Source organism: Montipora capricornis, chromosome 2 (genome assembly GCF_036669925.1).
Source record: "Montipora capricornis isolate CH-2021 chromosome 2, ASM3666992v2, whole genome shotgun sequence".
NCBI classification, from domain to species: domain Eukaryota; kingdom Metazoa; phylum Cnidaria; class Anthozoa; order Scleractinia; family Acroporidae; genus Montipora; species Montipora capricornis.
In genome coordinates, this window is record NC_090884.1 from 31871667 (window position 1) to 31889166 (window position 17500).

General features: G+C 38.5%; 1 protein-coding gene across 3 annotated transcripts in view; it reads right to left on the reverse strand.

Moving 5' to 3' along the window:
• Window positions 1-17500, reverse strand: part of LOC138018508 (uncharacterized) — a 51576-nt gene that overhangs the window by 25365 nt on the left and 8711 nt on the right. For all 3 annotated transcript variants that reach the window (XM_068865150.1, XM_068865166.1, XM_068865157.1), the window contains exons 3-8: window positions 8486-8773; window positions 7152-7439; window positions 5823-6110; window positions 4483-4770; window positions 3153-3440; window positions 1468-1755 (exon numbers count right to left, since the gene is read on the reverse strand). In XM_068865150.1, the coding sequence (XP_068721251.1) occupies window positions 1468-1755; window positions 3153-3440; window positions 4483-4770; window positions 5823-6110; window positions 7152-7439; window positions 8486-8773 (1728 nt within the window). The remainder of the gene's footprint in view (window positions 1-1467; window positions 1756-3152; window positions 3441-4482; window positions 4771-5822; window positions 6111-7151; window positions 7440-8485; window positions 8774-17500) is intronic.

Consider the following 17500-nt stretch of genomic DNA (forward strand, 5'->3'; position numbering starts at 1 on the left):
GCTTTATTACGCTGGCTGGTTTATATGTAATCTGAACTCGACTATAACTTCTTTCCCTAGCAAACGTCCAACTTCGCATAAACCGAAAAGGAGGCTGTTATGACAATGGAAGACCCTACCCTGACATAATAAGAGAACGAGTGTTAGATTTAGCTCATGCAGGCACAAGTCAACGTCAAATTGCAACAGAACTTCGGGTTAGTCGGGGTTACGTGCAAAAAGTTCTTGAACAGTACAATGATAAAAACATTTCATTACGAATTCCCCGTACTAGTTTTTTGGTTTCAAAAGTTTCCAATGAAGTTCTCGAGTTTATGTCTGTTGAGAAAATTATGAAGCCAAGTGTCCATGCCTCTGAAATACGACAGAGACTTTTTTTGGATGGCGTTGTAGATGCTGACGATTTGCCGAGTGCTTCTCAAATAAATAAACGAATAACGCGTGACTTGGTGATGAGCAAAAAGAAACTATCAGTCATACCGTCAGAAAGCACTACTCCTGAACAAATTGCCAGACAAGACGAATATTGTTTTCACCAAATAAAGGAATTCTTGCGGAGATGTCAAATGTTAGCGATAGAAGAGACCGAAATTGCCATAGCCGAGGGTGTTTCATTGATATCAGCAGCTAATTCAAATAACTATTTTCGCAATTGCGGCTACATATAACAACAAAAGCAATCTTTCGTGTCTTGTAAAGCTGTTGAGCTTTTGAATCTACTTTATCAGTAAATTCGACAAGTTTCCACTTCGCTGCGTGATGAAACGTTTTATGGAGGCGTGTCTGTCAATCAAATTCGCGTACCCTGATTGGCTAACTTGTAAAAAATGTTTGTTGGGTGGCCACGGTAAGGCGCGTCGCACTATAAAAGTAAAAAAATTTTTCTCATTTTCCTTTCTTTTTTTTATGCCCCTCTTATTGCAATTGGCGTGGCATTACTTGCTATACAAGAGTACAAGTTGAAGATTACAATTTTACTGCATATGTCCAATCAGAAGCGATTGATCTTCTTGAATGTATTTTAATAAATGGGAAATAGCAAAGCAATCAAGTGTCTATTTGAATAGAACCGTTTATTAAATATTGAGTATTTCTTGACTGGAGCGGTGGAATTTTAATTCCAAAATCTTCTAAAATGCCATGCAACATGACCAGAGTTTGCAAAAGCAACATGTTTACGACAATAACGTGCATTTAAGTAAAAAGAAAAGTCAAATAAACTGTACACAACAATTAAAATAATCGGAGCAGAACGAAAGTTGCCATTCTAGTTCTATTTCTACAATTTCATGAGAAATTTGTACACTGTTAAAGCCCGTCGGAACAAATACGACCATGCAAATTCAGTGTTTGATAAAGATGAAGTACACACTAGTCCTTCGTCCTAATTCATTAGGTCTTTTTTCCACGAGAAAAGACCGCATTTTATTTTTTGTGCATTTAATAGACACTTCTTTGACATTTTACCTTTGATGACATACACCTGATTGGCCCACGGTCCACCTTCGCCATCGGACCCACAGGCTGCAGATGTGCCGTACTTGTCGAAGGTCTGGTCCGCTGTAGCACTGGCTGCGCACCATCCTCCATGTTGAACTGCAAACATCTTGTATCCTTTTCTCATTGCAGCCACGGCGCACTTTGCAATGGCGTTCTTTCGAGCACCATAAGATCCATCCAGAATGGAATCTTTTCCTTCCAATGGTTGGATGGCTCGATTGGAGGTGTCTTTGAAGCAGCCGATGGTTTCAAAAGCTGATGGAAAGTCAATCTTAATATTTACTATATTGCTGTACGATTTTGGAAGACTATGGCACAACATCACAATGGAAATATAAAAGAAAAGGCCGCAAATAAAATTGCCCGTTCGTGACTGTTATTTAAATTTCTTTATTGTTATTCAACCTAGATCCGCTTACAAAAAGTAACCGATCTAAACAATCCACCAAGGAAAACGGAAACCGCAAAAAGAAAAACGTTCTGAAAATTGGGCGAGTACCTATTAATTCGGAATTGTGCGAAAATATCAAGTGAATTGTTTTCGCAATAAATGCAACCAAAAATTGCTAGACCAATTCTTAAGAAAAAAAGGACCTACAAAAACGTCAGTTAAGCTATGAAAGACCTTTAATCCAGGTTTGAGTACTGTGTTTTGTAGAGTAATTTTTCTTCATTTTTTGTTAAGTTTTGCCTCCCCTTGGTATTAAAAGTACAAAAATTCGTCTCGGTTGCCTTTCTTTTGTTTATGCCCCTCTTATTGCAATTGGCGTTGCATTACTTGCCATACAAGAGTTTAAGTTGAAGATTACAATTTTACCAACACGGAAAAAAATAAAAAAACGACGATATAAACGCAGATTCCTACTGAGGTTGCCATACTGGCAACCCAGTAATAAATGCAATTAAAAATTGCTCGACCAATTCTTAAGAAAAAAAGGACCCACAAAAACGTCAGTTAAGCTATGAAAGAACTTTAATCCAGGTTTGAGTACTGTGTTTTGTAGAGTAATTTGTCATCATTTTTGTTAAGTTTTGCCCCTGCTTGCTATTAAAAGTACAAAAATTTTTCTCAGTTGCCTTTCTTTTGTTTATGCCCCTCTTATTGCAATTGGCGTTGCATTACTTGCCATACAAGAGTACAAGTTGACGATTACAATTTTACTGCATATGTCCAATCAGAAGCGATTGATCTTCTTGAATGTATTTTTAATAAATGGGAAATAGCAAAGCAATCAAGTGTCTATTTGAATAGAACCGTTTATTAAATATAGAGTATTTCTTGACTGGAGGGGTGGAATTTTAATTCCAAAATCTTCTAAAATGCCATGCAACATGACCAGATTTTGCAAAAGCAACATGTTTACGACAATAACGTGCATTTTAGTAAAAAGAAAAGTCAAATAAACTGTACACAACAATTAAAATAATCGGAGCAGAACGAAAGTTGCCATTCTAGTTCTATTTCTACAATTTCATGACAAATTTGTACACTGTTAAAGCCCGTCGGAACAAATACGACCATGCAAATTCAGTGTTTGATAAAGATGAAGTACACACTAGTCCTTTGTCCTAATTCATTAGGTCTTTTTTCCACGAGAAAAGACCGCATTTTATTTTTTGTGCATTTAATAGACACTTCTTTGACATTTTACCTTTGATGACATACACCTGATTGGCCCACGATCCACCTTCGCCATCGGACCCACAGGCTGCAGATGTGCCGTACTTGTCGAAGGTCTGGTCCGCTGTAGCACTGGCTGCGCACCATCCTCCATGTTGAACTGCAAACATCTTGTATCCTTTTCTCATTGCAGCCACGGCGCACTTTGCAATGGCGTTCTCTCGAGCACCATAAGATCCATCCAGAATGGAATCTTTTCCTTCCAATGGTTGGATGGCTCGATTGGAGGTGTCTTTGAAGCAGCCGATGGTTTCAAAACCTGATGGAAAGTCAATCTTAATATTTACTATATTGCTGTACGATTTTGGAAGACTATGGCACAACATCACAATGGAAATATAAAAGAAAAGGCCGCAAATAAAATTGCCCGTTCGTGAGTGTTATTTAAATTTTTTTATTGTTATTCCACCTAGATCCGCTTACAAAAAGTAACCGATCTAAACAATCCACCAAGGAAAACGGACACCGCAAAAAGGAAAACGTTCTGAAATATGGACGAGTACCTATTAATTCGGAATTGTGCGAGAATATCAAGTGAATTCTTTTTGCATTAAATGCAACCAAAACTTGTAGACCAATTCTTAAGAAAAAAAGGACCTACAAAAACGTCAGTTAAGCTATGAAAGACCTTTAATCCAGGTTTGAGTACTGTGTTTTGTAGAGTAATTTGTCATCATTTTTTGTTAAGTTTTGCCCCTCCTTGGTATTAAAAGTACAAAAATTCCTCTCGGTCACCTTCTTTTGTTTATGCCCCTCTTATTGCAATTGGCGTTGCATTACTTGCCATACAAGAGTACAAGTTGAAGATTACAATTTTACTGCATATGTCCAATCAGAATGGAGTGGTCTTCTTGAATGTATTTCTAATAAATGGGAAATAGCAAAGCAATCAAGTGTCTATTTGAATAGACCCGTTTATTAAATATAGAGTATTTCTTGATTGGAGCGGTGGAGTTAAATCTTGTAAAGTGCCATGGAACATGACCAGATTTCGCAAAAGCAACATGTTTACGACAATAAAGTGCATTTTAGTAAAAAAAAAAAGTCAAATAAACTGTACACAACAATAAAAATAATCGGAGCAGAACGAAAGTTGCCATTCTAGTTCTATTTCTACAATTTCATGAGAAATTTGTACACTGTTAAAGCCCGTCGGAACAAATACGACCATGCAAATTCAGTGTTTTATAAAGATGAAGTACACTTTAGTCCTTCGCCCTAGTTCATTAGGTCTTTTTTCCACGAGAAAAGACCGCATTTTATTTTTTGTGCATTTAATAGACATTTCTTTGACATTGTACCTTTGAATACATAAACCTGATTGGCCCACGGTCCACCTTCGCCATCGGATCCACAGGCTGCAGATATGCCGTACTTGTCGAAAGTCTGGTCCGCTGTAGCACTGGCTGCGCACCATCCTCCATGTTGAACTGCAAACATCTTGTATCCTTTTCTCATTGCAGCCACGGCGCACTTTGCAATGGCGTTCTTTCGAGCACCATAAGATCCATCCAGAATGGAATCTTTCCCTTCCAGTGGTTGGATGGCTCGATTGGAGGTGTCTTTGAAGCAGCCGATGGTTTCAAAACCTGATGGAAATTCAATCTTTATATTTACTATATTGTTGTACGATTTTGGAAGACTATGGCACAACATCACAATGGAAATATAAAAGAAAAGGCCGCAAATAAAATTGCCCGTTCGTGAGTGTTATTGAAATTTCTTTAATTGTTATTCCACCTAGATCCGCTTACAAAAAGTAACCGATCTAAACAATCCACCAAGGAAAACGGAAACCGCAAAAAGGAAAACGTTCTGAAAATTGGACGAGTACCTATTAATTCGGAATTGTGCGAGAATATCAAGTGAATTTTTTTGCAATAAATTCAACCAAAAATTGCTAGACCAATTTTTAAGAAAAAAAGGACTCACAAAAACGTCAGTTAAGCTATGAAAGAACTTTAATCCAGGTTTGAGTACTGTGTTTTGTAGAGTAATTTGTCGTCATTTTTTGTTAAGTTTTGCCCCCGCTTGCTCTTAAAAGTACAAAAATTTCTCTCAGTTGCCTTTCTTTTGTTTATGCCCCTCTTATTGCAATTGGCGTTGCATTACTTGCCATACAAGAGTAGGAGTTGAAGATTACAATTTTACTGCATATGTCCAATCAGAAGCGATTGATCTTCTTGAACGTATTCTTAATAAATGGGAAATAGCAAAGCAATCAAGTGTCTATTTGAATAGAACCGTTTATTAAATATAGAGTATTTCTTGACTGGAGCGGTGGAATTTTAATTCCAAAATCTTCTAAAATGCCATGCAACATGACCAGAGTTTGCAAAAGCAACATGTTTACGACAATAACGTGCATTTTAGTAAAAAGAAAAGTCAAATAAACTGTACACAACAATTAAAATAATCGGAGCAGAACGAAAGTTGCCATTCTAGTTCTATTTCTACAATTTCATGAGAAATTTGTACACTGTTAAAGCCCGTCGGAACAAATACGACCATGCAAATTCAGTGTTTGATAAAGATGAAGTACACACTAGTCCTTCGTCCTAATTCATTAGGTCTTTTTTCCACGAGAAAAGACCGCATTTTATTTTTTGTGCATTTAATAGACACTTCTTTGACATTTTACCTTTGATGACATAAACCTGATTGGCCCACGGTCCACCTTCGCCATCGGACCCACAGGCTGCAGATGTGCCGTACTTGTCGAAGGTCTGGTCCGCTGTAGCACTGGCTGCGCACCATCCTCCATGTTGAACTGCAAACATCTTGTATCCTTTTCTCATTGCAGCCACGGCGCACTTTGCAATGGCGTTCTGTCGAGCACCATAAGATCCATCCAGAATGGAATCTTTTCCTTCCAATGGTTGGATGGCTCGATTGGAGGTGTCTTTGAAGCAGCCGATGGTTTCAAAACCTGATGGAAAGTCAATCTTAATATTTACTATATTGCTGTACGATTTTGGAAGACTATGGCACAACATCACAATGGAAATATAAAAGAAAAGGCCGCAAAAAAAATTGCCCGTTCGTGAGTGTTATTTTAATTTCTTTATTGTTATTCCACCTAGATCCGCTTAAAAAAAGTAACCGATCTAAACAATCCACCAAGGAAAACGGAAACCGCAAAAAGGAAAACGTTCTGAAATATGGACGAGTATCTATTAATTCGGAATTATGCGAGAATATCAAGTGAATTCTTTTTGCAATAAATGCAACCAAAACTTGTAGACCAATTCTTAAGAAAAAAAGGACCTACAAAAACGTCAGTTAAGCTATAAAAGACCTTTAATCCAGGTTTGAGTACTGTGTTTTGTAGAGTACTTTGTCATCATTTTTTGTTAAGTTTTGCCCCTCCTTGGTATTAAAAGTACAAAAATTCCTCTCGGTCACCTTCTTTTGTTTATGCCCCTCTTATTGCAATTGGCGTTGCATTACTTGCCATACAAGAGTACAAGTTGAAGATTACAATTTTACTGCATATGTCCAATCAGAATGGAGTGGTCTTCTTGAATGTATTCTTAATAAATGGGAAATAGCAAAGCAATCAAGTGTCTATTTGAATAGAACCGTTTATTAAATATAGAGTATTTCTTGATTGGAGCGGTGGAGTTAAATCTTGTAAAGTGCTATGCAACATGACCAGATTTCGCAAAAGCAACCTGTTTACGACAATAAAGTGCATTTTAGTAAAAAAAAAAGTCAAATAAACTGTACACAACAATTAAAATAATCGGAGCAGAACGAAAGTTGCCATTCTAGTTCTATTTCTACAATTTCATGAGAAATTTGTACACTGTTAAAGCCCGTCGGAACAAATACGACCATGCAAATTCAGTGTTTGATAAAGATGAAGTACACTTTAGTCCTTCGCCCTAGTTCATTAGGTCTTTTTTCCACGAGAAAAGACCGCATTTTATTTTTTGTGCATTTAATAGACATTTCTTTGACATTTTACCTTTGAATACATAAACCTGATTGGCCCACGGTCCACCTTCGCCATCGGATCCACAGGCTGCAGATATGCCGTACTTGTCGAAAGTCTGGTCCGCTGTAGCACTGGCTGCGCACCATCCTCCATGTTGAACTGCAAACATCTTGTATCCTTTTCTCATTGCAGCCACGGCGCACTTTGCAATGGCGTTCTTTCGAGCACCATAAGATCCATCCAGAATGGTATCTTTCCCTTCCAATGGTTGGATGGCTCGATTGGAGGTGTCTTTGAAGCAGCCGATGGTTTCAAAACCTGATGGAAAGTCAATCTTAATATTTACTATATTGTTGTACGATTTTGGAAGACTATGGCACAACATCACAATGGAAATATAAAAGAAAAGGCCGCAAATAAAATTGCCCGTTCGTGAGTGTTATTTGAATTTCTTTAATTGTTATTCCACCTAGATCCGCTTACAAAAAGTAACCGATCTAAACAATCCACCAAGGAAAACGGAAACCGCAAGAAGAAAAACTTTCTGAAAATTGGACGGGTACCTATTAATTCGGAATTGTGCGAGAATATCAAGTGAATTGTTTTTGCAATAAATTCAACCAAAAATTGCTAGACCAATTCTTCAGAAAAAAAGGACCTACAAAAACGTCAGTTAAGCTATAAAAGACCTTTAATCCAGGTTTGAGTATTGTGTTTTGTAGAGTAATTTGTCATCATTTTTTGTTAAGTTTTGCCCCTCCGTGGTATTAAAAGTACAAAAAGTCCTCTAGGTCACCTTTCTTTTTGTTTATGCCCCTCTTATTGCAGTTGGCGTTGCATTACTTGCCATACAAGAGTACAAGTTGAAGATTACAATTTTACTGCATATGTCCAATCAGAATGGAGTGGTCTTCTTGAATGTATTCTTAATAAATGGGAAATAGCAAAGCAATCAAGTGTCTATTTGAATAGAACCGTTTATTAAATATAGAGTATTTCTTGACTGGAGAGGTGGGATTAACTCTTGTAAAATGCCATGCAACATGACCCGATTTCGCAAAAGCAACATGTTTACGACAATAAAGAGTATTTTAGCAAAAAAAAAAAATTTCAAATAAACTGTACACAACAATTGAAATAATCGGAGCAGAACGCAAGTTGCCATTCTAGTTCTTATCTACAATTTCATGACAAACTTGTACACTGTTAAGCCCGTCGGAACAAATACGACCATGCAAATTCAGTGTTTGATAAAGATGAAGTACACACTAGTCCTTTGTCCTAGTTCATTAGGCCTTTTTTCCGCAAGAAAAGACCGCATTTTATTTTTTGTGCATTTAATAGACACTTCTTTGACATTTTACCTTTGATGACATAAACCTGATTGGCCCACGGTCCACCTTCGCCATCGGACCCACAGGCTGCGGATGTGCCGTACTTGTCGAAGGTCTTGTCCGCTGTAGCACTGGCTGCGCACCATCCTCCATGTTGAACTGCAAACATCTTGTATCCTTTTCTCATTGCAGCCTCGGCACACTTTGCAATGGCGTTCTTTCGAGCACCATACGATCCATCCAGTATGGAATCTTTTCCTTCCAATGGTTGGATGGCTCGATTGGAGGTGTCTTTGAAGCAGCCGATGGTTTCAAAACCTGATGGAAAGTCAATCATAATATTTACTATAGTGATGTACGATTTTGCAAGATTATGGCACAACATCACAATGAAAATATAAAAGAAAAGGCCGCAAATAAAATTGCCCGTTCGTGAGTGTTATTTAAATTTTTTTATTGTTATTCCACCTAGATCCGCTTACAAAAAGTAACAGATCTAAACAATCCACCAAGGAAAACGGAAACCGCAAAAAGGAAAACGTTCTGAAAATAAGACGAGTACCTATTAATTCGGAATTGTGCGAGAATATCAAGGGAATTTTTCTTTGCTACTAGACCCTCGGTGAGGGTACACTGGGTTGCCTGTTGTACGTGCAATGTTCCAAACAATTTTTTTCAAGGTCATTAAGAATTCATACCAGAAGAGGCCCTTTGGCTCACAGGTGCTCGCACGTTCGAAGGGCGAAACAGATCTGTCCTTGCGTAATATGTAGCTCTAACAGTGCACGATATTGTTTTGGTATTGTCTATTATTGTAGTGCCATGGTAGAAGTCTTGGGTAAATAGTCTGAGAAGACATGTGGTTACTAGCAAGGTGCTGAACCCATATATACCTCTCATAAAATAAAAGCATCGGACCGAAAATACTATTAACGCTAACAAATGCGAACTCAGCAAGGTACAGATCTTGTTAGCTTGCTTTACGCAAAAACAAATATTGATGCAAAAGTAAATCACTATTGATAGACAGTTTTTAGAAAGAGCAGAAGTAAGTCTCCAGGACGGTCGATCGAGAATAACATATTTACGACATGAAAACAACATTAATTTTGAACCGTGAATATAGAATATAAAAAGTTACGATCAGCGACAAACATTTTGGGAGATTTTTGCAACGTTCAAATAAATCGCCAAATCGAAAGTGACATGGCCGGAATTCAGCGGGCGCCGTGATTAAGTTACCGCGGCATGTTTACTTGTCAAACATTGAAGCATCTGTGTCAAATGATGGCAAGATACCGGGTTTTTGTAAGTTTCTTTTTCTGTCAAGTGTTATAAAGTTTGACAATGAAATGAGCGAAGTCAAAACAAAGATCACAATCACCCAACTCTTGTTTATGCAAAGTCAAAATTTACTCTCCAAGACGCGTTCGACGTTATTTATCACCAGGTAATTTCATCAGTTTGGAAATGGCAGCTACTTTATTATTTATCTGCGTCACAATTTTTCACTGATTTTGGGGCTCATTTTGTTGAAACTCAAGCACGCTTCCAACAGGCCTGTGAACCCTTCCTGCTTACAGAGCAATACTAAAAAACTTCTCCATATCACATTTCAACCTTAAGCTCTGAAATTCAATGCATAACATGATATTATAATTTACAAAGGCAGAAAATACCACAGAATCCTTTTCCAGCGAAAAATTTATTGAAACAAACAACATATCTGCTCATAGAGGCGAGAACCTCTTCCTATTTCATTGCGTGCGTGAAGGCAAGAAACTCAATCGTGTCAAACTACCATATACTTCAGGTAAATACAGCTCACTTTGATTTCGGCTCGACGGGCGATAGATTGTTGTCGAAGTCCATTACTCGTCGCTTTTAAGATTCCACCGCCTGTATATCCAATTGACCTGCCATTATTGAGCTTCATAAGGGTATATTTTCTTCAAAGATCCACTAAAACGCCATTCGACGCCATTGTCGGTTGAGTTAATCGTTCTACTGTGTCCACCAGAGAAATCTACGCATTTCCCACTACCCTCTCGATACTAAGAAAATACGCGCAGAAGGCTCTATGCACAAAGCCACCACTTAGCAGGGGAGTGACGGGCAAGACTTTTACCGACAGGGAAAAAACTAAACTAGACCCTCCGTGAGGGTACACTGGGTTGTCTGTGGTGCGTGCAGCGCTCCAGGTAATTTTTGTCAAGTTGCCGGGGTCATTAAGACCATTTAAGGGAACACCCAGAGGTCATACCAGCAGAGGCTCTTTGGCTCACAGGTCCTCACACGTCCGTACGACGAAACAGATCCTTTTCTGAGGTTAAAAACCTGGCTACCGGCCTATTAATTAATCATTTGTCAGAAAGAAGAAATTCCTGTCCTCTTTAAAAAAAGTTGACACGCATTGCTTACGAGTGGTAGTGAAGTAACACAGCGATTTATTCTATAATGTCAACTGAGCTGTGTGTTGTCTTCCAGGAGATTCAAGTTGTCCTTGCGTAATATGTAGCTTTAACAGTGCACGCTATTGTTTTGGTATTGTCTATCATTGTAGTGCCATGGTAGAAATCTTGGGTAAATAGCCTGAGAAGACATGTGGTTACTAGCAAAGTTCTGAACCCAGAAAGATTGAAGAAAATAAATGGGAAGTGAAAAACATTGTCTTCTGGGATGACATGTTGACAGTCGTCTTTGCGTGATATGTAGGTCTAACAGTACACGATATTGTTTTGGTATTGTCTATCATTGTAGCGCCTTGGTAGAAGTCTTAGATAAATAGCCCCTTGAGAAGACATGTGGTTACTAGCAAAGTACTGAACCCAGAGAGATTGAAGAAAATAAAAGGGAATGGAGAAACATTGGCTTCTGGGCTGACATGTTGATCATGCAACTTCTTTCCACCACAAGTGTAAGCGTGCACTGACAGCACCTGACAGTTTTGTAAACAAAAGTTTAAAGCTGAATTTAATCTCTAGGGATCCGGTGGGGTTAGTATCTGAATGGGCGACCTAAGAAATATACCACTCAGTAACAGAAGCATAGGACCGAAAATTCTATTTTCATGCTATCAAATGCGAACCAAGCAAAATACAGATTTTGTAAGCTTGCTTTATGCAAAACAAATATTGATGTAAAAGTAAATAAATATGGATACACAGTTTTTAAGGGTAGTAGCCAAAACGCGGGGCCGGGGCCGGGGTCGGGGCCGAGGTCGGGGTCGGGGCCGGGGTCGGGGTGTCTTTTTTTCCAAAATTTTGTTTCATTTTGTCGTCATTCTCGAATGACTGTCATTTATGGTGGCAATAAGTAAAAAAAATTGAGGAACCTACGGAAGCTATGAAAGCTCTTAAGGGGCATTTTAGTTTTTCTTAAAATCGTACTTTGTTTTTTTGTCTTTCCGAAAATCGAAGTTTGTTGTTCGAAATTAAGAGAATTTCCGAAATTTTCTAAAATTGGAGTTTATGGAATACACGCTAACTGCCAGACAGAGTCCCATCGTAATATTCACTTCGTTAAAAAAAAAAAAAAACAATAGAATCACAGTTCCACGATGATCGTCACGCAGTCATGCAACGTTCTTTTTGCTTGTTTGTTCGTTTTGTTGTCAATGTTGTTGTCTGATTTACCACAAACGGTTTGTAGTAAAGTCAGTCGCATAGGAACTTGCTAGCCAATTCTATTCAGACTTCAAGGGATCGAATCCAATTTTACGAGAAAAAGCACAACCACACTAGAACAATTTTGCGAAAACAAGCAACTGAGAACGTTTGCGTGACGACCATAGTGGAATTATGGCTATGTTCTGTTTCGTTTTAATTGTATTGCGGAGAAGTTTCTTAGGAAGTAAACATTAAAATGTGGAGCTCAGCGAGTCTTCAGTGTTTCTAGGTGATTCGCACCTACGTACGAGGCACTACTTTAAGGCAAGATCACGCCACTGATAATGCTGTAGATTTTCAGATTTTTATTCATACTAGCTGCTCGATCGATATGTCGTTGAACTAGTCGACTGAAAGGAAAATATTACAGAAGTAAATTAATGTTTTGGAATGCCGGCGATAGGCTAAAAGAAGAATGCAACTGATTTCTTGAATATATTACAATTTGTGTCTTCTAATCTACACGATCTTATGGTTTGATTTCTTCTATTGATTGTCTTTAACGTTCTTGATCGGAGGAAAGTGAAAAAGTAATTTGCGCGTTTGCAGTTTCGATTTATATATTTCTAAATTTCTAATTAGTTGTCACCTTTCAACTCATGCAAACTTGCTGTGGTAAATGAAATTGCAAATATAGTTCCATACAATAAAACAATTAAGCGACATAACTTAACACGCGAAGCGCGAATCACTTGGTTTAACGTATTAAATTTCAGTCGGAAATTCTTTTCGAAAAGCAAACGATGCCCCCTTCGAAGCTTCCGTACGTTCCTTATATTTTTTGACTAATTTCGAACATAGATGAAGGAAAGATGCCGAACATTAGAAAATAACAGTACGGGAGAATAACTACAAAAATTGAAATGAAAAAATTTTGAACAAAAAAAAACACACCCCGACCCCGACTCCGGCCCGGCCCCGGCCCCGCGTTTTGGCCAATCAGAGTAGCCCTCGTGGACCCCAGGGGATAGAGTTGTCAATCAAAGTTTGCCACACGCAGTGAAGCGTGACTGCCACATGCTAGGTATTCCGAATAGGCCATTTTACAGTTGTTTGCTCAGCGACCAAGCCTATGAATGGCTGCGAGGCTGCCGGTGACCTTGCATTGATACAGACCTCTCTGCTTTTATCATGTAAATTGTGTTGTTGTAACGCTAATTAGTCCATATTAACATTACAAAAGCATGAAGGTTTGTATCAAAACAGGGTCACCGGCAGCCTCGCTTTCATTGCTAGGCCTGGTAACGTAGCCACAACTGTAAAATGGTCTATTACGCGACTATCAGAGGAAAATAATTCAAGAATATCTGTCTTGCATAGATCTGTTTGTGTCTGCTCCAACCAGAGCTGGGAAAAGTCTGACCTTTGAACTAGTCCCGTACGCTTTTGGTCGTTTACTTGGAGAGGATTGCAATGCTATCGTATTCGTAATTGTTCCGCTGATTTCAATCACGAAAGATTTGGTCTCCAGCCGCAATTGTCGTGGCATTAGAGCGTCATATGTAGGAGACAACACATGTAAAATCTTAAGTATAAACTGGTGTTTGGAAGTCCCGAGGCGATTCTCAACGACTATCGACACATTTTTCGTCGAATGGAACAAAAAAATTAAAAATTCACGTGTATTCATCGACGAGAGTCATTGCATCGCTAAATGGTCAGCTTAAGTTTCACTAACACAAGGAAAGGTTACCGTTTATACAAACGTTGGCCGTGTAGCACTTATATTTTAAACAGAGTTAACGGAATAGAGTGTAATGTGAGTGCTAGATTTTCTATCCCATATAGATCTAACCCGAAGGTTGTGGGTTCAGTTCCCACCCTGGTCAGAGTTTTTCTCTGTCCTTGTGTGGGGCCATTTCCATCAGTGTGGCTAACGCTCACATGGTTCATATGGGATAGAATATTTAGCACTCACATTACACTCTATTCTGTTAACTCTGTTTAAGTTTCACTAAGATGAATCTTTTAATCCCGGTCTAGTACGTCTCCTACACCTGAAGCCTACCTGACCTTTCATGAGTGAAATCAATTGACTTTCTTGACGATTCGAAACTTTCCCTTACTTGCTAATCTTTCGAATTGGTGTTTCGTTTCTATCAGCACAAATCACGGCACAAGTGTTGGTCCAAAAAATACCACTGGAGATCTCCTTTCCAAGCGGCGACTCGAGATTGAAAATAAGCTTTCGTTTTTTTTCATCTTTGTTTCTGAAACCTTTAGCACCGTCAAAGTCAACAAATTTCCTCTTTCGATTTCGTAGAAACAAATATGTTCGACTGTTTTCGTCGGATTGCGCCATCAAGTGCAGGACTTACGAATGACGTCATTCCCTTTTTGGCGCGAGACGCAAATGAAAACCTTGCAAGCGAGACAAGTCGACCTTTCGCGACTTTGTCGCTCGCTCATTTACTTCGCGTACGAAAAATCACGATTCGCTGGCTAAAAGATTTTCTCCTGGGATTATCGTGAGGTCGACTTTGTGGCAAGTCTAGCAATTAGCGTGTATTCCATAAACTCCAATTTTAGAAAATTTCGGAAATTCTCTTGATTTCGAACAACAAACTTCGATTTTCGGAAAGACAAAAAAACAAAGTACGATTTTAAGAAAAACTAAAATGCCCCTTAAGAGCTTTCATAGCTTCCGTAGATTCCTCAATTCTTTTTACTTATTGCCACCATAAATGACAGTCATTCGAGAATGACGACAAAATGAAACAAAATGTTGGAAAAAGACACCCCGACCCCGACCCCGAACCCGGCCCCGACCCCGGCCCCGGCCCCGACCCCGGCCCCTGCCCCGGCCCCGCGTTTTGGCTACTGCCGTTTTTAAGAAGAGCAGAAGGAAGTTTCAGGACGGTAGATCGAGAATAAAATATTTTGCCATCGGTAACAAAATTTACGACATGAAAACAACATTAATTTTGAACCACGAATATAAAAAGTTACCATCAGTGAAGAACATTTTGGGAGGTTTTAGTTGTTTTGTTGTAATTGTACTTTTAGCTCAGCACCGAGTAAATCGCACATCGAATTCAGCGAGCGCAGTGATCAAGTTACCGCGGCATGTTTACTCGCGAAACAGTGAAGCATCTGTGTCAAATGATCATCATAATCTATCATCATCATTTATTTGCCCTTATGTGTATAACAGATTTTAAATCAGACAACAACATTGACAACAAAACGAACAAACAAGCAAAAAGAACGTTGCATGACTGCGTGACGATCATACAGCAGGTTGTTAGGCGAGGAGACCTCAGGAAACCACCAGGCTTATAGGAGAGGCCACCTCGAGATCACAATATTAAACAAAAATAAGGGCTGCGAAGGAGTGCGGCAGGAACTAACTCAGAAATAATTTTAATAAAAACTCTAGCACTTTGTTCTTAAACATAGGAAAGCTTGACAAATTGGTAATAGAGGCAGGAAGACAGTTCCAGACCCTAGGTCCTTGGTAAAGAATTGTGAACTTCTTAATGTTCGTGCGACAGGAATGCACACGATAATTACCGGCTGTTCTTGTGTCATATTTATGGACTTGACTGTTTGTCATAAACAGATTGAAGAAAAGTGGAGGCAGCAGATTATTGTGGTAGCGGAACATGAATTTAGCAATATCGAGGGTATTGAGTTGGAAGATGTCTAAGATTTTCAGTTTAGAAAAAAGAGGAGCAGTATGTGCTCGATATTCTGAATTTGTAACAGCTCGCACCACTCGCTTTTGCAGATAATAAATTCTATTTAAATTAGATACGTAAGTGGACGACCACGTAGAGTTACAATAAGTAACGTATGGATAAATTACTGTACAGTACAACAGAAGTTTGGTCTTACAGGATAAGTAGAAACGGGTCCTGGATAAAATACCAACTGATTTAGCGATTTGTTTACAGACAAAGTTTATGTGATATTTCCAAGTAAGGTGTTCGTCTAGATACACCCCAAGAAATTTAGTTTCATTGCTTTGAGTTAGAGTTTGACCCCCAAAGGAGAGAGAAAAACTGCGATTGACTTTCCTCTGACTCGGACTAAATATAACATAATTTGTCTTTTGGACATTAATCGAGAGCTTATTGCATCTTAACCAAACATCAATATTTAGCAACTCATTATTAAGCACATTCGCCAAGTAGTTGGGATTAGAGTTTGAAAGAAAGATACTAGTGTCGTCAGCAAAAAGCAGAGGTTCAGTTAATTTGGAAGCTCTAGGAAGATCATTTATGTATAAGAAGAACAAAGGGCCCAGGATAGATCCTTGAGGAACTCCAATGCCAAGATACCGGGTTTTTGTTTTTGTTAGCTTTCTTTTTCTTTCAATTGTTATAAATTTTGACAAGAAATGTGCGAATTCAACATAAAGATCACAATCGCCCAACTCTCAGAGGTTGACCATTGTTTCTGGAAAATCAAAAATTTACTTTCCAAGACAAGGATATTTATCACCAAGTAATTCCATCGTTTTGGTAATAGCAGCTACTTTATTATTCATCAGCGTCACAATCTTTTGCCGATTTTGGGGGTCATTTTGTTGAAACTCAAGCACGCTTCCAACAGACCTGTTTATTTTCGTGACTTATGCGTTACCACAAAAATTCTCCGTCTATCACATTTCAACACATGTATGCAAATTTGCTAAGCTCGAAAATTACACAATATGATAAATTTACAAAAGCTAGAAATTTCACAGAAATATTTTCCAGCGAAACATTTATTGAAACAAGCAACATATTTGCTATAAGAGGCAAGAAACCCTTCCTATTTCCGTTGCGTGCGTGCAAGCGAAACACACAATCACAAAGCATGTGCAATAGATCTTTTCGGCTTGTACGTTTTGTTTTCCCAATACAGATCCTGTGATGATACCCAGGAGGTTTGGTCTTTTGTTTTGTTCATTAAAATGAGGGCATGCAGGCATGAATATTATCACATGATCTGTATTGGGAAAACAAAATGTACAAGCCGAAAAGGTTTATTAAATAAATTTCTGACAGTTCGCATCAAACCCTTTTCGAAAGAACCTTGACGGTAAATAACAAAGCACAAAAGAGACAACAAGCTTTCATTCAAATAATTTTTCACTGTCACATTTCCATTTTTTTTTAACCTTTGCAGAGTTGAGTACAGAATGAATGTTACTTGCCAGACAAACAGGCAAACTTTAAACAGATGCGACTTCAGTAAACACAGTGAGACACACAACAGCGATCACAGATCTACTTGTGGTGTTCGATTCCTTCTCTGTCTTTGTTGAACCCGTAAGTTACCAGAAAAATTTCCATTTGGTTTCAGTGTTGTACGTAACACCACCTTGGCGAAATATTAGAAGTACAGCTCATTTTGATTTCGGCTCGACGGGCGAAAGATTCACGCTGTA